Source organism: Punica granatum, chromosome 2, assembly GCF_007655135.1.
Source record: "Punica granatum isolate Tunisia-2019 chromosome 2, ASM765513v2, whole genome shotgun sequence".
In the NCBI taxonomy this organism is placed as follows: Eukaryota; Viridiplantae; Streptophyta; class Magnoliopsida; order Myrtales; family Lythraceae; genus Punica; species Punica granatum.
In genome coordinates this window covers 10,203,341-10,229,039 of record NC_045128.1, presented here as the reverse complement: position 1 = coordinate 10,229,039, position 25,699 = coordinate 10,203,341, and the positions used below count along the sequence as shown (strand labels likewise).

Sequence of the window (25,699 nt, the reverse complement as noted above, 5' to 3'; positions counted from 1 at the left end):
ATGTAGGGTGGGTTCTTTTCCTAGTATATATATATTAGATTGAATCATACTTAAACTAAGAACAATGGATACTATCTATATCAAAAGCTAAGGGGGCGTTTGGTTTCAGAGTTAAAGTAATTTTGATTTTGATTGTGGAAAAAGACAAATGAGATGGTATTATAAATTTGACTTGGGAAACGTGTGTTTTTGTTATTTAGTGGGTAGAGTTAAAATCAAAATCATGATTCTAAAATTATTTTATGAAACCAAACAAGCCCTAATAAGTCATTTCCATGCATAGCACAAACTTGCCTCTAGTTTAGACCATCTCCAATGGGAGGGACTCCACGAGTCTCTAAAGTGGGTTCGATCTCGTTACATAGGCGCCACATAGATGAGAGGCATCCCTAAGAAAAAGAGAAACTTGGAACTCCGACGCTCGTCTCTAATCGAGTCTCTATTATAATCCCACAATTTTAATTAAAAAAAAAAGGAAAGTAGCTGTCGCGTGAAGCCTGCGGCTGCCATGCAGCAACCACGAATTGATCTCGCTGCAGAGAGGCTCGTCTCTCAAATGAGAGACTTATTGGGCTTCTCCCAGCTGTAGAGATGCCTGTCGAGTCTTGTTCCACGCCACGTGGGCGTGAGAGAGGCAACAAAGCTTACCGCTAGAGGTAGTCTTATATATAAATCAAGAAATTGATATGAAATATATCTTTATCCATGCCTAACTATATATACTATATATATATATATATATATATAGCTAAAGGAGGGCGACTTTCCTTTATCCACGTGTCATTTAATAAAAATTTCTAATAAAATATTATACCGCTTCAATTTCTTTTTCTTTTTCCACAATTAAAAAGAAAACCAAATGGTTAAATGGTGAGGTATATGCAATAATACAAACATAAATTAGGTTATAGGCGCATTAAGAGGGACATGTCCTTATTTTTCAAGTATATATATATATATATATTAATATATTTGTATCGATAAATTTATTATACTTTCAGCAATACAAATACTAAAACATACTTCAAGAAGTTTTGTAATTTTTCCACTAAAAATGAAAATTTTAAAAATAATATGTTATTTTTATTTACATTTTTCAAGGCGTTCTATATTACTTACATAAAAATATATCTAATTTTGTTAGTATTTTTCTTTATTTTTAATTTTCTAACTTCACAATCTTCCATAAGAAATCCTGCCATGTAGAACTATCTCACTGTTTATATGTATTTACTAAATTGAATGCGTAATACGTGTTTATATCCTAATTAATTACTCAAAAAAATTTCAGGAATAAATATATTTTTAATTGTCCACATGTATTTTATAGTTATAAGTTAATGTATAAAAACAAAACATTCTAAGAATTTTTACTGTTTAAAACTTTAGAGATTAGAACTGTGCATTGCGGTTAATTGACCTAGTAAATTAAAATAACAAAATACAATTAGATCTAAAATAAGGAAATTCTTATTATTATTACTAGACGTAAGCCCGTGCTACGCATGAAATTTAATTAAAAAAAGTGACAGCGCTACTTACAAGATTTTCAACGTAAGGTCGTTATGAAAATTCTTTGTGCGGTGTTTTTAGAGGTTAAAAGAATATTTTTCTTAATTTAATTAAATAATAAAATTAATAAGAGAATATGTTGAAGAAGAGAAATGGTGGAAGGAAGGTTATTTATCAAAAATAAAAAAGGTGAGGGGAAGGTTTGAGAGAGAGAGAGAGAGGAGAGAGCAAAAATAAATGAGGAAAACTGAAAAACGATAAAAAGAAGTGGAGCAATTAATTAATGTGGAGTAATAAATTTATTATATCGCCATTTAATTCAACGGTTATAAATTTTTAATAGAATTTTAGAAAGGATTTTTACAAAATGTGAAAGTTAGATTTTTTTTTTAACAGTATAGATTTTTTTTTTTGCCCTTTCCCTCCAAGCTGTCGCTCTTAGGCCCGAACCGACATGACTTCCGCTTAAAACCCTAAAAAATCCTTCACTCTCAGTTCTCCTGCTCGATCTCTCCTCTCTTCACCTTGCCATGTATCTATACAGCCTCACCCTCCAGAAAGCCACCGGCGTCGTCTGCGCCATTAATGGCAACTTCGCCGGCGGCAAGTTGCAGGAGGTCGCCGTCGCTCGCGGCAAGGTCCTCGAGCTCATCCGTCCCGACGACAGCGGTAAGATCCAAACCCTTCTCTCCGTTGAGGTCTTCGGCGCTATCCGTGCCCTCGGCGTTTTCCGTCTCACCGGCTCCACGAAGGACTACCTCGTCGTAGGCTCTGATTCGGGTCGAATCGTAATTCTCGAGTACAACAAGGAGAAGAACGTCTTCGATAAAATCCACCAAGAGACTTTCGGGAAGTCCGGGTGCCGTAGGATAGTTCCGGGACAGTACCTAGCGGTCGACCCGAAGGGGAGGGCTGTTATGATCGGAGCTTGCGAAAAGCAGAAGCTTGTCTATGTTCTGAATAGGGATACTGCTGCTAGGCTAACAATTTCTTCGCCCTTGGAGGCGCATAAGAGTCACACGATAACTTACTCCATTTGTGGGGTTGACTGCGGGTTCGATAATCCCATTTTTGCGGCCATTGAATTGGACTACTCAGAGGCCGACCAGGACTCAACGGGGCAAGGAGCGAGCGAGGCCCAGAAGCATTTGACTTTCTACGAGCTTGATTTGGGGCTTAATCACGTGTCTAGGAAGTGGTCGGAGGCAGTGGATAATGGTGCCAATATGCTCGTTACTGTTCCTGGGGGAGATGAGGGACCTAGTGGGGTCTTGGTTTGTGCAGAGAATTTCGTGATTTACAAGAATCACGGTCACCCTGATGTTCGGGCAGTGATCCCGAGGCGCACAGACCTGCCTGCAGAGCGTGGGGTTTTGATTGTCTCTGCTGCCACTCATCGACAGAGGTCAATGTTCTTTTTCCTCTTGCAGACAGAGTATGGGGATATATTTAAGGTCACTTTGGAACATAATGGTGGGGAGGTCTCAGAGTTGAAGATAAAGTACTTTGATACTCTCCCTGTGGCTGCCTCTCTATGTGTTTTGAAGACGGGGTTCTTGTTTGCAGCATCAGAGTTTGGGAACCATGCATTGTATCAGTTCCAGGCGATTGGGGAGGAGGCTGATGTAGAGGCTTCGTCCGCTACACTGATGGAAACTGAGGAAGGTTTCCAGCCTGTGTTTTTCCAGCCCAGAGCTTTAAAGAACCTTGTGAGGATTGATCAGATGGAGAGCTTGATGCCAGTAATGGACATGAAAGTGGAAAATTTGTTCGAGGAAGAAACACCTCAGGTATTTATGCTTTGTGGACGAGGTTCTCGTTCTTCCCTGAGGATACTGAGACCAGGCCTGGCTATCAGTGAAATGGCCGTCTCACAACTTCCTGGTGTGCCCAGTGCTGTTTGGACTGTGAAAAAGAATGTGAATGATGAGTTCGATGCATACATTGTTGTGTCATTTGCAAATGCTACTCTAGTGCTTTCGATTGGTGAGACTGTGGAAGAAGTCAGTGACAGTGGCTTTCTTGATACTACACCTTCTTTGGCTGTTTCTCTCATAGGTGACGACTCTTTGATGCAAGTTCATCCTTCTGGTATTAGACATATTAGGGAGGATGGTCGTGTCAATGAGTGGAGGACTCCTGGTAAGAGGACCATAGTAAAGGTCGGTTCAAACAGACTACAAGTAGTTATTGCATTGAGTGGTGGCGAGCTTATCTACTTTGAGGTGGATTTGACTGGTCAGTTAATGGAGGTGGAAAAGCACGAAATGTCTGGGGATGTGGCTTGTTTAGATATCGCCCCTGTGCCCGAAGGAAGGCAGAGATCCCGTTTTCTTGCAGTTGGATCATATGATAATACTATACGTATTCTATCTCTGGACCCAGATGACTGCATGCAGGTTTTGAGTGTGCAGAGTGTTTCTGCAGCTCCAGAATCTCTCCTATTTCTCGAAGTACAGGCATCAGTTGGAGGAGTGGATGGTGCTGATCACCCTGCCAGTCTCTTCCTTAATGCCGGTTTGAGTAATGGTGTTCTGTTCAGAACAGTCGTGGACATGATAACTGGTCAGCTTTCTGACTCCCGTTCCCGGTTCTTAGGATTGAGGGCGCCGAAGCTGTTTTCCATCGCCGTAAGAGGCCGCCAAGCTATGCTCTGTTTGTCTAGTCGACCTTGGCTTGGCTACATCCATCAGGGACATTTCTTGCTCACACCTCTCTCATATGAGGCTCTAGAATATGCTGCTTCCTTTTCATCAGATCAATGTGCGGAAGGTGTTGTTGCCGTAGCTGGGGATGCTTTGAGGGTATTCACCATTGAAAGATTGGGAGAAACCTTCAATGAAACTGCGATACCTCTGAGATACACTCCTAGAAAATTTGTACTCCACAAGCGGAAATCTTTGGTTATAATTGAGAGTGATCAGGGAGCATTTACTGCCGAAGAGCGGGAAGCTGCAAAGAAAGAATTTTTCGAGGCTGCTGGAATGGGTGAAAATGGGAATACCACCACAGATCAGATGGAGAATGGGGATGACGAGGATAAAAATGATCCCTTATCTGATGAGCAATATGGTTATCCAAAGGCAGAGTCAGAGAAGTGGGTTTCTTGCATCAGGGTTCTTGACCCGAAGACTTCAAGCACGACGTGCCTGCTTGAACTTCAGGATAATGAGGCTGCATTCAGCGCATGCACTGTGAATTTTCGGGAGAAGGAGCATGGGACTCTTTTAGCTGTTGGTACAGCCAAGGGTTTGCAGTTCTGGCCAAGACGAAATTTAGTTGCTGGATTCATCCACATTTATCGGTTTGTCGAAGACGGGAAGTCCCTGGAGCTTTTACACAAGACCCAGGTTGAGGGTGTTCCTTTAGCTTTAAGCCAATTCCAAGGAAGACTACTTGCTGGGATAGGGCCTGTATTGAGGTTGTATGATTTGGGGAAGAAGCGATTGCTTCGGAAATGTGAGAATAAGCTGTTTCCTAACACAATTGTCTCGATTCACACTTATCGTGATCGGATTTATGTGGGCGATATGCAAGAGGTACGTGTTGAATACATATGTTGCTGCATATGTGTCATGTAGTCTAAGGTGTACCTGTTTCTTGCATCTTGTTGTCATATGCATATAGGGCTGGGAAGTGTTAATATTTGAGTATCAAAATTTGGATTTTTGCTGTTTAGGGCTACTTTTCTATATTCTAGGGTTATTATAGTTATTAATGTTATAGGAAATCAGAAAATTCATTTTTTTTAGTGCTCAGCTTTCATTTATTATTAATTATTAATCCAATAAAAGTATAGCTGGATTAGTTTATCACTTGATCATGAAATTTCTAGTATTGGTACTGGGTTGTGATTGCTAAGACAATGAGTGAAAATATTTGGAGGAAATCAATTAGATGAATAATCTGTTAGTTGCTTGGGTAAAGAAAATAAAAACGGTAGCTACAGCTTGAAGTGCATAAGATGTTGAAATCTGCTATCAGGCTGATATGTAGTTTGGAGTTTCATGTTATTTCGTAGAGTTTTGATTGCTTACAACCTTATGTTTTGAAGCATGCTATTCAATATCCTCAGACTGCATGTTTGCAGTATGTAATAGAATTCCAAGTAAATTTTTTACTTTTATAATCATCTGAGATATTTTCTTCTATTCTGGTTTGATTTATTGCTACAATGCTATAATTAGTAAATGATTATGCTTCGAAGCTCTAATGTTTTTGACTTCTCTGTATCTGCAGTCTTTTCATTACTGCAAGTATCGTCGAGATGAGAATCAGCTCTACATTTTTGCCGATGATTCCGTTCCGAGGTGGCTTACTGCTTCACACCACATAGACTTTGACACAATGGCGGGTGGGGACAAGTTTGGGAACATCTACTTTGTACGTTTGCCTCAGGATGTCTCAGATGAGATTGAAGAAGACCCAACTGGCGGGAAGATAAAGTGGGAGCAGGGGAAGTTGAATGGTGCCCCCAACAAGGTTGAGGAAATTGTTCAGTTCCATGTGGGTGATGTAGTCACTTGCTTGCAGAAGGCGTCCCTTATTCCTGGTGGTGGAGACTCGGTAATATATGGGACTGTAATGGGGAGCTTGGGGGCTTTGCTTCCATTCACTTCTCGGGATGACGTTGATTTCTTCTCACACTTGGAAATGCATCTGAGGCAGGAACACCCGCCATTGTGTGGGAGAGATCACATGGCATTCAGATCTGCTTATTTTCCAGTCAAGGTAAATTTCCACGTTCCTATTCTTTTAAATGGACCGAGGTAGGTATGCTGATGAACCCTTAATCTACTTATCAAAATGTTGATTGCACGGCGTATTACATCTTCTTTTGGTGTCAAGTTACCCAGAATTTTGTTAAAATTAGATTTAGAACTCTTTACCTATCTATTCATGCTAGAGACCGTTTTAGATAAATCTACTTTGTTCTTCCATTCATGGGAAAAGCATGACACAGAATTTCTTGTTTGTAGTAGGGAGACCGCGCTCATGGCAGATTAGTTTGTCGCTGCATTTTTTTCCTTCTTAAATTATGTTCTGATGGAACAAAAAAAGAAAACAAATAGAAAAGAGAGCAGTTTTAATAGCTGCTTTATTTCTGTCTTTATTTCTGGCTGTCTAGCTCAGATTCACATCGTCTGCTGGAATAGCTGCTTTACTGTTTTTAAGTTCTGTATAAAAATGGTTATTTACACTAGCTGGGAAGAGAAAAAGGTCATTTATGATCATAGTTCAGCTTTCTGGTGCTAATGGTACTGAGTAGGCCAAAACCCATGAATGATTTGGTCATTGCTAAGACATCTGATTTCAGTTTCTTCTTTCTTGTTTGTTTCTATCAACTACTGACATGATTGTTGAATTTTGTAGGATGTGATCGACGGGGATCTATGCGAGCAGTTTCCCACATTGCCTATGGACTTGCAGCGGAAGATTGCGGATGAATTGGACAGAACACCAGCAGAGATACTGAAGAAACTCGAAGAAGTCAGAAACAAGATCATATAAAGAATAAGATATGTCTGTTTCAAGGTGTTCCCACATTGCCTACATATCTCTCTTCGTGGTGTTTTACCTTTTCTCAATGTTGGCTTGGCTGCTTTCAAATTGAGACAAATCACTGCATAAACAGGTCGTTGTTAAAGAGCATATATCTATGAAGTTTCCTGATTACATTGCTGATATTGAGCTTCATCTGCTTTCTAGGTCATGTAATTGTTTGTCATCCACCAGGGCCACGGCCTGACAGGTCTGTCGGAGAAGGGTCATGGAAGGGGCCCAATCTGCAGAATGATCGGGTTTGGGATCTTTCAATTCTAGCTAGCTATTTGCTTTCTATTGCTCTTTGTTTTTGGTTGAGTTCACTAGTCGATAGTGTTTCGCCTAGACAGAACCCAGAGTGTAGGGTTTTAGGTTTCTTTCTTCCTTCTATCCTTGTAGGAATCTGAATGATGATAGATTGAAGGTCACTACCTCTTTGTAACTCCCCCCTCCCCAACCCAACCGTAGCCCTGAGCTGAGTTCTTACCTTGCCATTCATTTTGTTCGAAGTCTGAAAACGTCCGAATCACTCTGTTCGATGTTTGAGCACATCCGAGTCTCTCTTTGGGATACCTTCACATCAAATCTCTCATTTAAGACGCATAAAATCTCACTACTCGAACTACTTCAGACAACTCTCCTGTCAGTTGAAATGCGCATAAACAGGCGACTAGCTATAAGAGGAATAAGAAAAGGCCTAGTGATAAGAGTGGAATAGAGAATTACTGTAAACGAAATCATGTACTTTGTCGAGTTTTTCTCCAAGTTAGGCCTTTTTTGTTTAGAACTTGTTCCTAAATTAGACTTAGTTTAAAGATAATTTCCAGTTGAGACTTATTTGTGTGAAATCATTTCAATTCAATACCTATTTTTTACAACACTTTAAAAACTACCCTAAAAAGTATAATCGGATAACTATTAAAAAAATATTAACTGTTTTGCCAATCAGGGTAATCGGTTAATCGAGTTTTTTAAAAATAAATTCTTTTTAGAAATTAACCGGTTCAGCTGTTTTGTACAAAATTCTTAGGAGTCAAGCATGAATTGAAGTCAATTTTTGTACTCATAAAGATATTCCTATATTTTATTTACGATATCTTTTTTTCCAATTCGTTTAATTGAAATCTACAAAAAAAATCAGTTAGGTTCAACTATGTTGGACACAATTTTTAAGAGTCAAACGTAAATTCAAGTCGATTTTTGTGGATATTTTAGTTTTGTTAATTTAATTTTCAATTACTTTTACTGTTTAAATAATTTTAGTTATTTTATTGAATTTGACATTATAGTGACTAAGAAAGAAAAGAGAGAAGCTTGTACGACATATGGGCGAAAAACATGACATTATATTTACTTAAGAATCTTTTAATCATAATGATCGGATCATTTGACATGACTAGTCAATTAGGTTACACCTTTACTTTATCGGTCCAGATTTAATAACATTGGACAAAAGAAGGAAAAATAAAAGAAAGATGCCTAGGAGAGGGAAAATGTTCCTTGCTTGCAACCTAAGATTTGGAAAGAAAATATTGCGTATATATATGGTACTCCTAATATGAAATCTCTTCTAATCCTTCAAAATAAAATTTGGGGCAAAATAGACTAAATTACCTGATACCTTATTCGGGTTGGATTTGAAATAATAAAAAAGGGAGAAATTTCAAAGAAACTTATAAAATTTTAAAAGTTAAAAATTCAAAAAGAACATGTATTTTTTTAGAAGTGATCCATAATAAATTGATCGAATTACGTGATATTTTTTCAGGTCGAATTTGAAAACATGAAGAAAAAGGGAAATTAAGCAAAAGTTTGAAATCATTTCCCTCCCTCACATGTCTTTCTTTTAATTTTCCTTTTCAAATATAAGGTCGCCTTTTTCGCCTCGGGCAGCATGACAGGGAGCAGGATCGCCATCACTTAATCTAGGCTGAAGATAGATATGTAGAAGTGACGCAGCGCGGATCACGGTTTCTCGCGCCTAAATCTAAATTTAGACTCGAAGGGAATAGAATACAACTAAACCCTAACGATATGCTGAAAACAAAGAGTTATGGCAAACTCAAAGTATCATTCATTAATAGGTGTTTCTGAGGTATATGGTTCTCCTCTTACAATGAGGTGAATAGCCTATATATAAAGGGAAGACACCTCCCTTGACTATAGAATAGGAAACTGACATCTATACTCTTCTAGATTACCTTCCTATAATGGAACACAGAAATAATCTGAAATAGGAAACTTCAGACTCCTGACTCAAACTAAAATTGCACGTAATATCTAATTCTAAATATATTTCTATCGCCTTAGATTTACTTTAGCCCTTTCATGAAGATGTTTGGCAAAATTAGCAAAATTTTCTTGAGTTTCTGTTCCAATCTTGTCCCGAATAGTTGGCTTTAAACTTTCCATATACTGGGAAACTTGTTTGCTCTCTAACTCGTTTAATGCATTACGCTCCGCCAACCTTAAGAATTCCGCCGTGTAATCATGGACGGACCTCGACTCTTGCACACATCTCTGGTACTTCATGAACAAATATTGCTCATAATCTGGAGGAAGAAATCTAGGCCTCAACATTCGCCTCATGCGTTCCCAAGTTTGGATGGGCTGCTTCCCTACACGTCATCGGTTCTCTTGCACACGATCCCACCAAGCAGATGCTCCTCCCTTCAATCGGTATGCCACCAGCTTTACGCGCTTCTCCTCGAGAACCTCGGCGTATTCGAAGAACCGGTCGACTTTTGAAAGCCAATCCAAGAATTCCTCGATGTTTAAGCATCCGTTGAAAACGGGAATATCGGCCTTCAAACCAAAGTCTCCAGCATCCTGGCGATTTCTTTGATTCATTCATTGATGAACAAATCGATCGTATGCAACTCCACTCTCCTCATCCGAATCTTCATAATATTGGATCTTACGGGGAACACGTTGAACAACGGGTGGCTCACGAGGAAAAACTCGCTGTGCCTGACCGCCGTCTACCGCATTCTGGTCAACACGCAAGTTTAGAGCACCAAGCATGGTACGAAGCTCCTCAAACCTCAGGTCTAGTCTTTGCTCAAACCTCCGCTCGAGAGTCCGCTCCATCCTTTCGATCCTCTGCTCCAGTGCTTGAATCGCGGCCACCTCCAGCTCTTCGGCATTAGGGTGGTTGTGAATCGCCTCGTCCGCCATGATCAGATTTAGGCAACTCCTGCTCTAATACCAACTGACGCAGCGCGAATTACGGTTTTTCGCGCCTAAATCTAAATTTAGATTCGAAGGGAATAGAACACGGCTAAACCCTAACGATATGCTGAAAACAAAGAGTTATGACAAACTCAAAGTATCATTCATTAATAGGTGTTTCTGAGGTATATGGTTCTCCTTTTACAATGAGGTGAATAGCCTATATATAAAGGGAATGCACCTCCCTTGACTATAGAATAGGAAACTGACATCTATACTCTTCTAAATTACCTTCCTATAATGGAACAAAGAAATAATCTGAAATAGGAAACTTTAGACTCCTGACTCAAACTAAAATTGCACGTAATATCTAATTCTAAATATATTTCTATCTAAATTAAATATACTACCTAATTAAGATAATAAAATTCTGAATCTATGGATCAAGACATCTCATCTTCCCTTTTCACATTACGAGAATATTTCCTTGATATATCCAAGATATGCTTCTTTAGGCTTGGGATTGTTGGTACATATATGGGCTGAAAATCTTCCGCGTCAAGAAGTATGTGATGAGTGGGCGCTTCAAGCACCGGGCAGTGCCCAGCGCCGCGTCCGTGGGCCGGGATTGGTTTCCAGCCTGGCCGGTGTGGGACGGGCAGAGGCCATGATGATGGCAGCGGAGAAGAGGACCGAGGCGACAGAGTAGGCAAGGACAAACAACCAGTCGGTGCCAACGAAGAGGCGGAAGTTGTTCTGCATACCGACGAAGAGGTTGGCGAACTCGGCGCTGGAGGGGCTGCTGAGGAGGAGGAAGGTCTGCTTGGCGATGACGTCAGTGACGAGGGGTGGGAGGGAAGGGAAGATGGTCGGGAGGAGGAAAAGTGAGAATGCCAAGGTGGTGAAGGTTACCCAGAATTTTGCTCAGATGAACTTGGCTTGACTCCTTTTTATATTGTGCGTGTATATATATATATATATATGCCTTTGTATGTGTATATAAGCCTATACATAAAATTGAATGAGTCCCATTGAGAAAGTGGATGGAGAAGAGAATGAGTCTTCCTTTGTATAATCTTTTTTCGATAATGTTCCTTTGCATTATTTTCAAGTCAAGAACCATTAATGCATTAATGGAGTTAACTCGAGAAAATTAAGGATTGGCTGTCTTTGTGGAAATGTAGCTCCTGGTGATGTTCCTTCCGAGGTACAACCTTATGTAATTTATTTATTTTTTATATAATTTTTATAATTTTTTACCAATCGGGAATAACCGTTCATTCTAAAAGTTTTAATGTATTTGCATTTTCAATATAATATTGAATGTCGTAATTTTGTTAAAAGTAAAATAGTAAAAAAAGAATAATCAATAAAATTTAAATTAAGAATTATCAATACGGAGCTCGCCCGAATTATGCGGAGTTTTATTTGGGTAGGAATTATGCGGAGTTTTAGTTATAAGCCTAAGTAAGATAGAAACGAAATATTTGATGGCGACAATTGAGTTATAAAAATATTGTACGATAACATATATAATATCTTCTGTAACGAATGGAAAATGTATCCAGTAACAAGAAAAGTAATAAGAAGAATTAATGTGATTTGTATGAAATTATTATTGTCAATAAAACATTACAAAAAATATACATTATAAAATATATAATACAACACAATATAGATAAAAATTATGATATAGACAATGATCATTAAAAATATAAAAGAACTGTATCAATCGTGAGAGGAATGGATCGGTGTATAGAGTAGATAGAAGATAGTGTAAAAAATGAATTTTCTCGTGTTTTATTTATATGACATATGGTACATTAAATTTTGGAAAATTTTTAATATTTCGAGAAAAATGTTTTAAATTATTGAGAGAACCTTCAATTTTTCAAAAAAATCTTTAAATATATCCCTAAATACAAATAACATATATGAATATCTAAAATTCTTTTGATCAAACGTATACATGAACTGGCAAAATTCAATTAACTTGAAGCGGTAGTTAATGAATCATTTCAGAATTTATTAGGTCATACAGTCGAAAGATGAATTGAGAATTTTATGAGGGTTGGAGGAAAAGTGAGAATGCCAAGGTGGTGAAAGATGGTCAAGGTGGACAGAATCGGATGAAGAAAATGATTATTAAGGCGTCAAGAAGAGAGAGAGAGAAATGGAGAGTTTGTGCTTTTGTGGATTAACTATGTGATTTTATTTTATTTTATTTTATTTTTTTAATTCAGGTCAGTCGAAGAACCGACTCAAATAACCCGATCCACTAGCAGTTGGGCTTTTTAGGCAATTTTCATCCTTACGGGGTGGAAGTTTCCCTGAACCGACTCAACCTGAAAATTCGGTTCCTTGGCTCGAATTTAAAAAATCCGACCCAACCCAAACCATTTACACCCCTAGCACTTGGTCCATGGAAAAAGAACCACTTTTTAATTTATTAGTCTTATATTCTCCCCTTATGTCAGTGCTCAAAACCTGCACTTGCATTTTTTTAGGTGTATACCATAGGGGTGTGTACGGACACCGGGTATACCTGGAACCGGTCGGAACCTACCCGGTAGGGTAGGATCCAGGTAACTCGTATTGAAAATAAGGTAGGGTCCAGGTATCAAAATAAGGAACCGGTGAAATCCGGTTTCGGCTCCGGTTCCAACCTACATGGTACCTAGAACCATAACCGGAACCGATACCCGGAACCGGATGGTAATTACTTAAAAAAAGAAGAAGGTAAAGTTAGTCTCATTCTCTATTAGTCTTAACAGAGTCGGGAAGATTGAAGACACAGGATAGGAAGAATCCTAAATCGCCTCTCGTCTCCGACTCCACCTCCTCTCGTCTCCGTCGGTCGCTGCTCGTCTCCTACTCTGAGTACTCTCCACTCCAACTCCCCTCCGTTACCGTTCTTCTCGCCTCGGTTCACGTCCTGGTACATTGTTCGGCGGGTGCGAAGCTCATCCCGCCCTCATCGCTTTCGCGGCTGCCTGCCTCCTTTTCCCTCTCTTCCGCTCTCCGCCATCCCTCCTCTGATTATTGTTGACATCCAATCTCTGCAACCGCAACCTCTTACCGCATCCACTCTGCATTGCCCAGCCGAATTGAAAGAGGTGAGGGTTTTCATTTATAGGGTTTCCTAATTTTGTCGACTTCCTCTGGCTTGGTTGATTTCCGATTAATTGTCCCCTCTGACGGTGATGAAACCAAATCTCATTGGGTTTCTACTGCCCCCTTACCTCCACTCTCGTCTCGGTCCTTACTTGTGCCTTAATCCCGCTTCTAATTTAATTTGAGGTATTGGGATCTCAAATTTGTCTCGATCTTGCTAGACTTCGTGATCTTGGTCCTTTGCCGGTAAAATAACGCAGTTAATTGCTCAAATTTGTAATGAGAAGTACGATGACAAGTAGCTTTTTTTGCAATTGATTCCTTGAATGTTCCTGAGCTGGTTTGTGGAAAATAGGTAATGATTATGGTTTTATCTTCTTTAAATATCGAAAAACAATTCCGTAGGGGGGTCACACGTTGTTGATTCAAATAATTTGCGGTGATTACTGATTATGGGTGGGATATTTTCGATTTTATTTAGCTATATAAAAAAATTTACAAGTTCCAATAGGGTACCCGGAACCTGTGGTATAATATAGGTTCCGGGTAGGTTCCGGTTCCAGGATTCAACAGGGTAAGGTTTGGGTATGGTGAAAAAAACTGGGTACCCGGAACCGATCACCCCTAGTATACCATGATATTCCGAAATCTAATAAATCTCGACTAAGAGAGGGTGAAGCGCTCCATTCACAAAGGATGCTTTTGAATTTCTAATCACGTGAATCATATTTTACATTATTAAAATTTCGGTGTTTGAATTCTCAGCCCAACAATCAAGGGCAAGGATGGGATCTTATTGTAGCCCGTCAGCCCATACATCCGCACCGCACCGGCCATAGGCCAGACTACAGAGGATGTTCTACTCTATCTTCCATTTGGGCGAAGTAGTTTAGGCTATGTGAAACTCGACCTGAGATCGATTATGATTGAAGGAACGCAACCATGTTGAGATGCCTGGAACTAATAGCTGTGGGATGAACACGAGACCTCCTGATCACAGACTGATGGAGTCGTGACTGTGTCGTTGAGGATGACTCTTACTGTCACAGACTTTGAACTTGAATTGTTTGAGGGAATCAACCATGCCTCTACAAGCTCGGAATACTCTAAGTTACGCCTACTCCTAAGGATAGATAGCTTGAAGAAATTAGGAAAAACTGTAAAGATACGATTTGTTAAGTTGATCGAGGATCCCTTCTTCAATGGGATTTTCTAGTATTTATAGATTTTCTCAATCCAGTGGTGTTTATGAAACTTCTCTCTGGAACCTTGAGAACGTAAGTTAACGGTTATTGATATCCTTCAACTGTAGATCATTATCCTCACGTGATAATTATCCATAGAGTCGACGCGACTTTATGGATAACCTTCATATCTTCTCTGCATAATATGCTCCCTATCTGGAATGGTGTCGCTCAGAGCTCACTTCTAGAATATGCTAAGCAGAGTTCGAACCATACACTTCCATGGGCTCCGGATTCCGTTTGAATGTCGGGGCAGAATCTATCCATAAGATGCCTTCATAAGACGTCGTTCCCCTCCCTACGTGAACGTCCACAGCTTTGTATATTTATAAAAATGCCCCATGATACTATTATGCCACGTGTATTGTTGTAGAAATTTATCTAAACAATGATTATAGGTCCTTCTATTTGGTGGGGGGTGTGGCTGGGTGGGAAGTGGGTGGGTTTTTCCTCTTCGCGAGATTCCATTCCCTTTTCTTTTTGTAATTCTTGTAATTTTAAATTTTTCCCCGCTTTTTTGAGTTTTTAAATTCGGTCCAAAAAATGTACTATGTAATTCGATCCATACATCGTGTCAAAAGATTCGATCAAAAAGCTCAACGCATTATTCATTTTTAATGATTTTATATCATACCCTAATAAAATTCTACATAATCCAATTAACGTGTTAACGCCAAATGATTCAATAGTTATGTTGAAAAGTTAGTGATGTTGTTCTCCTACATTTGATGAAACTAACCTAATCATCATGTCAATAAAAGATGCTTGACCCTGTTTTCAAATATCTTTTTAGCGTTTTCAAATCTAAGCCTAATCCAATGGACATGTTACGCCAAATGATCCGATCATAAATCGTTTTTTTATTTTTTGTAATTTTCATTTTCTAAAATTCCCCCACTTCCCCCCTCCTTTTTAGCGTTTTCAAATCCAATCCAAATAAGTACCACGCAATCTGATCACGGATTATACCAAAAGATATGATTGAAAGGTTGACGAGTTAAGCCTTTTTAGCATTTTCAAATCCAATCATAATAAGATTACACGTAATTCGATTGACGTATTACGCCATATAATCTTATCATTAGGTCGAAAAGTTACTCGTTTTTAATGTTTCTAAATCTAACATGAGTAAAGTACTGTATAATTCGATGGACGCATTATGTCAAATGATTTGATTGTTATAGTCGGATTATTTCCAAAAAATACTTTTACCCAAACTTTTATTTAGAAAAATTAAAAGAAATTTTGTACTAGAGGTACTAGATATACAAATTATGATTTACGTAATATTCTTTTTCAAATTTTAGTTTGTGGGTGTGAAATCCTTCTCTTTTTTTTTTCCTTCTTTTGTCCAATATTTTTTTTTATCTTGGCTTGACAAGTTAGTGGTGTAAACTATAACGTAATTGATCCATCGGGTCAAATGACCAATCCTTATGGTTGATAAGTTATTCATTGAAAAATATAATGTCATCTTTTATACCTATATAGGGTACAAGTTTTTCTCTCTATTCTCTCTATCTATTTTACCTTTTTGTGAAAAGTTATGTATACCATATACTTTTTTTTTTTTATAAATATCCATCCACAAACACAATTTTTTTTTGTCTTATTGCATCTGTCTTAAGAAATTATACTAATTAAACACGCATGTTTTATTTTACAGATAATACTTTTTCTCCATTTATCTATATGGGAAGAGCCAATAATGAAAATTAATTTCGTTGTTAATTTATTTTCATATATTATAAAATACAAAGATTTTCTTTCTTAAAGTCCATTATGTTTTCCTTTACTTAATATTATTTTCATCCCGATTATATTTTATGCTGGAAACAAAATGATACTTCCGTCACTTTTTTAAATGAGGCTGTGCATTATAAGATTATTGTAACATTGTGGAACTACACTTTTGTAATATATGAAAGTGTTGTAGGGATACGGTCTGGTTTCTTTAGGCTAAACGAATCTGCACCATTGGCAGCAACTCAAATGCCATATGCTTGTTATGACCGAGCCGAGAGATTCTTCCTTCGCCTCTTATTAGATTATTAGAACATCGTGGAGCTATTTCGGGAATATATCAAAGTTTTATGATGTGTAATTGTTGAGTTCTCGGATACGATTTCGTCATTTCTTTAGCAGCAAGTAGCTACTACTGTCACCACCCAAATAACATAATCAACTCTTCTCGTGAAAGCCAAGAACATCCTTCCAAAGGTGCTGATCAAACGTATAACTTCCAAATCTCCCGCCTTGTAGATAACTTCTATGACAAAATAACATATATAAGTACTTCGTGGATATATTGAGTAGAAAAATCGGACAAGCCAATGCGAACATATGGCTATATATTCAAATAACCAAAGAAAAGAAATACTGTCACACTACACATACACAATAAGGAGAGGAGAGGAGGCGGCCAAATGAGAAGGCTGGACATGGCTTCTCGTGAGAAAATTGCAATCATCGTGGCCCTTGTTCTCTTTTGTATTTGCTTCGAGGTTGCTAAATGCTTTTCCCAACGGCTGTACCTCGGTGCGCCTAATACAACCTTATTGTCGAGGTTCTGCAGTAATGAAAAGACTGGTGATGGTTCACGTTACCCAGTTGCTGTGGGCTTCATGCTTCTAGAAATACTGAACACAGCAATGAAAGGTCACAATTATTACACCACAACTCATTTTTTTGGGGCGATAGTGTACGGACATGGAGCATGTAATGGACAACTTGAACAATTGAATTGCAATGACTGCCTAAATGCTGCCGAAGAAGCATTAGCCTGTGATTCGAGTGTTGGAGCACAAGTTCAGCTTCAAGATTGCAGGATTAGGTATGAGAATTATCCCTTTATAGAGTGATGAGGCCGACTTGGATCTACTGCGCGTAAACTTGAGTATTTCTCAGGGGCAAATGGAGAATACATGCGTGGTGTCTATTGTTATTACTTAAAAAATTGTAAGTTGAATTTTGATTTTAATTGGGTTGTAATGATTGTGTTGTTGAATTATGAGAAAAAAGTGTGAAAAAGTAATGAATAGTTGAGAGAATTTAGTATAAAAAATTAAATTGAATGGTTAAAAAAATTGAAGAAAAGAGAAAAAATAATAATTGTGTTGTTGACTTTTGTTGTGTAGCGAGTATAGTTAAAGTTAAAATTAAAATTTTAAAAACCAACCTAAAACCAAACGGGGCCGGTAAGCTCATTCTCTGTCTTTCACTTAATGAGGAGTTTTATTCTGTCTTGCATTTGGGATGATTGATTAAATAATCTTTGGATGCCCCATAAATAAACATTATATGTTGGGATTTCATGGGGGTGATCGGTTCCGGGTATCCTGTCTTTTTCATGATACTCGATCCCTACCCTGTAAGGGACCGGTTCCAAGATTTTGGAACCGGACCCTATCCTGTTGAATCCTGGAACCGAAACCTACCCGGAACCTGTATTATACCACAGGTTCCAGGTACCCTGTTGGAACCTGTAAATTTTTTTGTCTCGCTATATAAAACCGAAAACATCCCACCCATAATCAGTAATCACAGCAAATATAATATCGACAAAGATTTAGATTAATCCACAACAATAAAAAATAAGGCCTCATCAATCTATTCACAAAACTAAATATCCATAATACGATCTCACACAACAAAATGTAATATTTCCTCACAATACGTCCATCATGGACTAATACGGTCCACGAACTAAAAGTTTATCTACCCAAAAGCAGACAAATCACACTTTAATCTTAAGAAAAAATACAGGACTAAAAAAAGATAACTCAGAGGATCTGATCCGATAGGCAGGGGAAGGGAATTGTAAAGTCCCTGACCAACTTTGTCTACTGGATTGTCGAATTCATCAATATCCCTCGTTGCTGCACCAATGGAGGAAATTGCCACATTCAGAATGTCTATTACAATGTAGATATGAATTTGCTCAACAAAAAGTTTTGTTTCCTCACAACAGAACCTTAGACTGATCTAGAACACGAGGATGGAGACTACTTCTTCGGAGCAGGAGCCCAAAAAACAGAGCAAATACATAAAGGTGAACAAAGAATTAACCTAAAGTTCGTTAAGAAATAGAATCAACCTGATCAAGTTTTGAAATGGAGCTAAATAATTTTTTTAGATTCCCTGATATAAAGTGACAAACATGATTTGATCATCCATGAAAATAGCCCACCAGATAAGCCACTGGAAGAGGACTAGACCACAAACGTAATGCCTCAGAAGCCAATTGCCCCAGAAGAACATCCGAAAAGGATGTAGATATTAAAAACGAGATATTGATTCACCCCCGTCTACCATCCAATTTATTTTAGTGTTTAGCCTCTTAATTTGTGAGAACAGGCACACGTCAGGACCAAAATTAACCCAAATAGAAGGATATATATACTGTGTTGGTAATAAACAAGAGAAACATGAGCTTTTATTTTATCAGATAAAAGCATTTTCTAATTGTGTATAAATATTAAAAATGAGATACTGATCACACCAGGAAATATCCAGTCCATCGTGAAGCGTTTGTCTCGTAACTCATGACTCATGAGAACAATCACGTGAAGCTGATCTTAACCAGAATTAACCCAGACAAAAGCAAAGACAAGTAAATATATATTCACGTATCGTAATAAAGAGAAGAAAAGTTAGCTTTTCTTCTTAATCTCAGGGACAAAACATTGTGTGGGTGCGATCCAGAGAAATGCCAAAGAAAGACATTCGATTAATAGCTTTTCTTTTACATGAAGGAATGCCAAAGAAAGATATTCCTCATATATATCGGTAACCAAATTATACTATCCATTAATGGTTGGAGATATTCCTCATATTCCTCAGATATTCCAGAGAGAGTCGGAGACAAGAGAGGAGGCAGAATCTCACTGGGAAAGAGGGCGTCAAGGAGAGTCGGAGACGAGAGGCGAGCGTCGAAGAGGAGCTACAGGGAGTACAGAGCCGATTTAGGGTTTTAACAGAACGGACTAACAGCAGCTGAGAGGCGATTTATACAAATTGGGTGAGCAGTGGAGTCCAGAGGAGAATCTCACCGGGAAAGAGAGCTTGAAGGAGAGTCGGAGACGAGAGCGACGGAGAGAGGCCGGAGTCGAGAGTCAGAAACGAGAACGACAGAGAGGAGGCAGAACAGAAGCTCACCGGGAAATGGGATTACGAGCACACTCAGAGACGAGAGGCGAGGCTAGCGAGCGACAGAAAGGAGCTGGAGTGGAGAGTCGAAGACTTGAGGTGACTGACGACGGAGACGAGCTGGAGTGGAGATTCGAAGACGAAAGCCGATTTAGGTTACAGCGGAGACGAAAGCTGAGCAGGGTTCCTTTCCCGACTAAGACTGAGAATAACTTTACCTTTTTTTTTTTTTTAGTAATTACCATTCGGTTCCGGATACCGGTTCAGGTTCCAGTTCTGAGTACTATGTAGGTTGGAACCGGAACCGGAACCGAATTTCACCGATTCCTTATTTTGATACTCGGATCCTACCATATTTTCAATACGAGTTACTCGGATCATACCCAATCGAATAGGTTCCGACCGGTTTCGGGTATACCCAGTATCCGTGCACACCCCTAGGATAGCAGGACCGCATTTGCATTTTTTTTAAACTTTTGTTGGTTAAATATTTTATAAAACTAATATAACAGGTTGAACGTGTCTTATCACACACCAAACATATGTTGTTAACTTACAAAACAAACAGACAGCATTATCACAAAAAAAAAAAAAACGAAAGATCGAGAATGTTTCATCACTCTCTGCCTAAGGCAAATTCCCAGCAATCAAGGGCAAGGATGGAATCTTGGTGTAGTCCATGCCCAACACCGTCTCTGTCTCTTCACCATGGTTCCTCTTGCCCTCATAGTACAACACTGTGAACCCCGTTAGCCCATACATCCGCACCAGCCACAGGCCGTTGACCGCCACCAACCCCACCAGCAGCAACACGTACGATGATCGGCTGCCTATGGCCACCTTCCATATCTGTCCCACCCCATAGGACAGTATCGTCACTAGGAGGCTTATTCCGAACCCCTTCAGATCCAGCCCACCCTTGACCAGCTGCCAGGCCTTCCCGAACGCCTCCATCCCCGACTTCTCCTCGAGCACCGACACGACCATCCCCATCGTCCACACCACCGACAGGTAGGCGTAGAACAGCATGGCGCAGACGCAGGTGGCGACGGTGATGAACGATATTGCTCGGGACAGCATGATAGGGAGCAGGATTGCCAGGAGGAGGAACATGTATCCCAAGCCGAAGATAGACACGTAGAAGGACGTGATGAGTGGGCGCTTCAAGCACCGGGCGGCGGCCAGCGCCACGTCCCTGGGACGGGACAGGTCACTCTGCCCGGTGTGTATGATGGCGGAGGCGATGACTGTGGCTGTGGAGAAGAGGACCGAGGCCAGGAAGTAGGCGAGGACGAAGACCCACCCGGCGCCGACGAAGAGGCGGAAGTCGTTCTGCATGCCGACGAGGAGGTTGGCGAACTCGGCGCTTGAGGGGCTGATGACGAGGAGGGGGGTCCACTTGACGATGAGGTCGGTGACGAGGGAGCGGAAGGAGAGAAAGTTGGCGAGGAGGAGGAGGGAGTATGCCAAGGTGGTGAAGAAAGCAATGGAGGCCATGAGCCACCCGTTCCTCAAGATCTTCTCGGTTTCCCTCACGGTCTCCATAAACCCAGTGAGCTGCTTCTTGAGCTCCACCATTTTCGTGTTCCTTCCTCGGACTTTTGAATTAGGTCGACGCAATGAAGTGTTTGCTATCGATCAAAACCCTACACGGATCTTTTCTTTGTCTGTGATGAAGTTGCTCGAATGAACTTTGCCTGGCCTTTTTTCGTATTGTGTATGTATGGGTATGTGGATATATATTTATGTACGAGTATATGCATAAAATTGAACGAGTTCCATCCATTGACGAAGAAGATGAAGAAGGGAACGAGTCTTCCATTGTCATTTTCAAGTTGAATCATTAATTAATAGGGCTGACATGAGCAGACTTTCAAAGATTGGCTATCTTCGTGGAAAAGTAGCTCCAGCCGATGTTCCTTTTTTATCCCTTCCCCCTTCGTCAATTGTAACCATATGCGTTGATGCGACACTCGACTGTGACACGTGGCGCACGGATATTGACTAAGAAGGCCACAAAAATTTTATTATTAAAAATAATTATTAAAAAATAAATAAATAAATGGAAATGGAAAAGGAAACGGGGAAGGAGGAGAAGAAGGTAGGGGGCAGTGCCGCTCCACCTCCAATCGACTGCAGCACCGTTCCACCTCCGACGATCCTCCACTTCCGAAAAGCCTTCTGCATGCCTCTTCCCCGACTGCAACAACAGACAACCTTCGGACCTCACCCTCATCTTCTTCGTCTGCCTTCTTCATCAGCAGCCACCACCTCCTTGCCAATGGCAGGAGCTCCGCTGGCTCCGTCCCTGACTTAGCTGCACCTCGGGACCTCCACGATAGCCTCATCTCGACTCCAGCGCGTTATAATTGAGCTAATCCCCGTCTTATCTTTTCGGATCCGGCGCGAGCACGCCTAACTCCATTATCTCTTCCACCGCAAGCTCCTCGTCAGTAGTGGCAACTCGCCACCGTCCCCCTCCTCCTGATCGTGACTTGGTGTTGTGACGGATGCTCGCGAAAGGTGGAGCGGCGCTGCAGTTGATTGGAGGGGGAGTGGCACTGGCCCCCTTCCCTTCTCCGCCTCCGTCCCCTTTTCCTTTTTCTTTCCCATTTTTAAATTTTTAAATTTTTTATAATAATTTTTAATAATAAAATTTTTACTGGGCCTAATTAGCCAATATCTCTGAATTATATGTCACCGTCAAATATCAAGTCATCACATACGATTATAATTGACAAAGAGCCTGACGGCAAGCTAAAAACTTACAACGATTCGATAGTTTGTATCATTTTATGCAAAAAAAAAAATTGAAAAAACAAAATGTAAAGTTTGTATTTTCTTTTTCTATTTTTTGTTTGTAGTTTTTCCTTCAATTTTCAGGGGTAAATGGACAATGATACCTCTTCTTTAGGACATTCATCACCCCTATTTTTACTGATATGAGAGCGGACTGTGTGTAGTATGTTCACTATACTGACATCGCACCTCTAAATATTATTTTTAGGGAAAAGTATAAAAACCGTCTTATTGTTTGGGATCGAAGTAAATTGCGCTGTGTATTTTCATTAGGGATAATTAAACCTTCTGAGGTGTACTCCGTTAACTATAGGGTTTACGACGTTAATTTTTTTTCCTTTATTAGTCATTAATTTTTGACCTTTTAATCATTTTGATTCTAAAATTTTTTTCTATTATCATTCATATCCTCAATTTTTCATTTTAATCCTAGAAAGAAAATCGAAAGGAAATGAAGGGTCGGGGCCGCCGAGATCACCAGCGTCCTTTGTACGTACTGGCGATCTCGATTGAGGGGTCATGGTTGCCGATTGGCGTCCACAGCCCCCGAATCGATCGGGGGCTCCAACTCGGAGTTCCCGCTTGATTCGAGGGTTAAGACCACCAATCGGCGACCTTGACCTCTCCATCGAGGTCGCCAGTATCCTCCGTGGGTACCGTCGACCTCGGTGGAAAGCAACCCCAACCCCCCGGTCGACCGGGAACTCTAAGTCAGAGCTCTTGATTGATTTGCGAGCTGGGATCGTCGACCCTCCATCGAGATCGCCGGTACCCACGGAGGATGTCGGTGACCTTGGGATCGCCGATTGACAGCCCCGACCCCTCCTTCCCTTTCGATTTTCTTTCGAGAACCAAAATGAAAAGTTGAAGATATGAATGATAAAAAAAATTAGAGCCAAAATGATTAAAATAATAAATATTAAATACTAAAAAATGAAAAAAAAAAAAAAAAAACTAACGTCGCAATCCTGTATGGCTAATGAAACACACCACAGGGGACTAATTGTCCATAACAAAAATACATTGTACAATTTGTCCCGATCCCAAATCACAATGGAATTTTTGTAATTTTCCCTTATTTTTACATTGAAAAATAAAAGTTAAGAAAGTCTAAATAAAATAAAATAAGAGAAGAAATGGAGGCGGGGACACTAACGTTGAGGGGCTCCCCCACCAAGTCACCCGTAGGTCGGCGGAGACATCAGAGACCTCCGACGACCTCACTAGTCACCCAATGCTAGTCTCCTCCTACTGCTTCCACTTTTTTTTCTATTTTTAGAATTTTTAGATTAGATTTTATAATTTTTTAAAATTAAATACTATTTAATGGTGTCGCGTCATCGTAATCACACTAGATACTTAGTCAATTGCCACAACCAGAAAAATAGGAATGACAAATATTCGAAATTTAAAAAAATTACAAAAAAAGATATCGCTATCCATTTATGAAATCACGGGGATCATTAAAGTTTATCCAAATTTCAGTATTTAAAGAAAGAAAATGGATATTCTAATTTCTGAAGAAGTTCATTTAAGTCACGCCTTTCATTCACGTGAGAATCCTCTCATGACTGAATGATAGGCCCGCTAGGCGGTGATGAACTTCAAGATGAGACCTTATTAGTACAAGATCAGCCCATTTTGGTGAATATAAAAAAATAAAAGAAAAAATAACCCCCTACCTATCTAGAACATTGACGACAGAAAAATAAAAATAAATAAATAGATAAATAATGCCAGACTCGGCTTTGCTATTTTGTACTTGAACTTCAATTTCAGCTTGGACTGGCCCTGAAGGTTTAGCAAAAGAGGACTCATATTTTGGGAAATATTGAGCAAATATGAAGTGAGTATTACACATCCAAATGGATGTGTAATATCCAATAAAAATATTTAAAAATGAAAAACTAATTCTACAATGAATAATTCTCACTTACAAACATTTTAATTGAATTTTACTCATCCAAAATGAATGAATAATTATTAAATATTTTCTCGTAATTATGCACAATCCAAAACTACAGGGTGTGATTTCTAATTAATCAGTGTGGGGCTTGCTGATTCATTCTGCTTGAATGACGAGATAGAAGCCACAGTTTTTGCCCCTCCCAAAGGTCTGAAAATACATTGTACAATTTGTCCAAACCCCAAATCACAATGGAATTTTTGTAATTTTCCCTTATTTTTACATTGAAAAATAAAAGTTAAGAAAGTCTAAATAAAATAAAATAAGAGAAGAAATGGAGGCGGTAGGGGGACACTAACGTTGAAGGGCTCCCCCACCAAGTCACCCGTAGGTCGGCGGAGACATTAGAGACCTCCGACAACCTCACTAGGGAGGTGGGTCGCCTGGGGTGAGCAACCGCTGCCCCCCAATGCTAGTCTCCTCCTACTGCTTCCACTTTTTTCTATTTTTAGTTTTCTTTTTAGAATTTTTCGATTAAATTTTATAATTTTTAAAATATTAAATAATATTTAATGGTGTCGCGTCATCGTAATCACACTAGATACTTAGTTAATTGCCACAACTAGGGGTGATCGGGTTCGGGTACCCTGTATTTTTCACAATACCCGGACCCTACCCTGTAAGGTACATGTTCCAAAATTTTGGAACCGGACCCTATCCTGTTGAATCATGGAACCGGAACCTATATTATGTCACAGGTTCCGGGTACCCTATTGGAACCTGTAAATTTTTTTTAGTAGTGGAATGACATAATCTACCACTACTGCCCGAATTCAGCATAAATGAATACACATTGATCTAGTAGTGGAATGACAATCTCACAAAGCCCCTCTCCCCTCCCGAAACTAACCAAATGGGAGATCTTACTCTCTTCTCTCATGATCTATTCATGTCCTATACAGTTACGGAAATTGCAAGGCCATAGCAGAGAAATGAGTCCTCCGACTCGTAGTGTTGACAAAGAATGTAGTCAACAGAGGATGAAATAGCAGCCTTGCCAAAAGTAACAAATCAGAATTCTGATCGAACAGCTCTTAGCCCCCATCTTGTGACCAACCAAATATTCATATTCAACATAAGAAAGATATGTGCAGGCATATTCGAAAGACAACCCTATCTTTCACAATTTTTTATCTACAAGAATTAAATTCATGAGTAAATGTTGTCCCAGAGAAAGGGCTGCAGTGCGAAATTAGAGTTC

At 39.6% G+C, this 25,699-nt stretch overlaps 3 protein-coding genes across 3 annotated transcripts; 2 read left to right on the top strand and 1 right to left on the bottom strand.

The window, feature by feature from the left end:
- The first annotated feature begins 1,975 nt into the window (after positions 1–1,975).
- Positions 1,976–7,605, top strand: LOC116194345 (spliceosome-associated protein 130 A). The gene is made up of 4 exons (XM_031523145.1): positions 1,976–5,051; positions 5,752–6,243; positions 6,886–7,047; positions 7,222–7,605. The coding sequence occupies exons 1-3, from the start codon at positions 2,043–2,045 to the stop codon at positions 7,021–7,023; spliced, it is 3,639 nt and encodes a 1,212-aa protein (XP_031379005.1). The 5' UTR covers positions 1,976–2,042; the 3' UTR covers positions 7,024–7,047; positions 7,222–7,605.
- A 9,421-nt stretch (positions 7,606–17,026) lies between these two features.
- On the top strand, positions 17,027–17,446 carry LOC116193639 (antifungal protein ginkbilobin-like protein). The gene has a single exon (XM_031522382.1). The coding sequence runs from the start codon at positions 17,027–17,029 to the stop codon at positions 17,444–17,446; it is 420 nt and encodes a 139-aa protein (XP_031378242.1).
- A 2,914-nt stretch (positions 17,447–20,360) lies between these two features.
- On the bottom strand, positions 20,361–21,311 carry LOC116193638. The gene has a single exon (XM_031522380.1). It carries the CDS (start codon positions 21,309–21,311, stop codon positions 20,361–20,363), a length of 951 nt encoding a protein of 316 aa, XP_031378240.1.
- Positions 21,312–25,699: the final 4,388 nt, after the last annotated feature.

Coding starts and splice junctions, on each gene's coding strand:
- LOC116193639 (XM_031522382.1), top strand. CDS start 17,027: ATGGCTTCTCGTGAGAAAATTGCAATCATCGTGGCCCTTGTTCTCTTT.
- LOC116194345 (XM_031523145.1), top strand. CDS start 2,043: ATGTATCTATACAGCCTCACCCTCCAGAAAGCCACCGGCGTCGTCTGC. Junction 5,052..5,751: donor ATGTGGGCGATATGCAAGAG/GTACGTGTTGAA, acceptor CTGTATCTGCAG/TCTTTTCATTACTGCAAGTA. Junction 6,244..6,885: donor CTGCTTATTTTCCAGTCAAG/GTAAATTTCCAC, acceptor TGAATTTTGTAG/GATGTGATCGACGGGGATCT.
- LOC116193638 (XM_031522380.1), bottom strand. CDS start 21,311: ATGGTGGAGCTCAAGAAGCAGCTCACTGGGTTTATGGAGACCGTGAGG.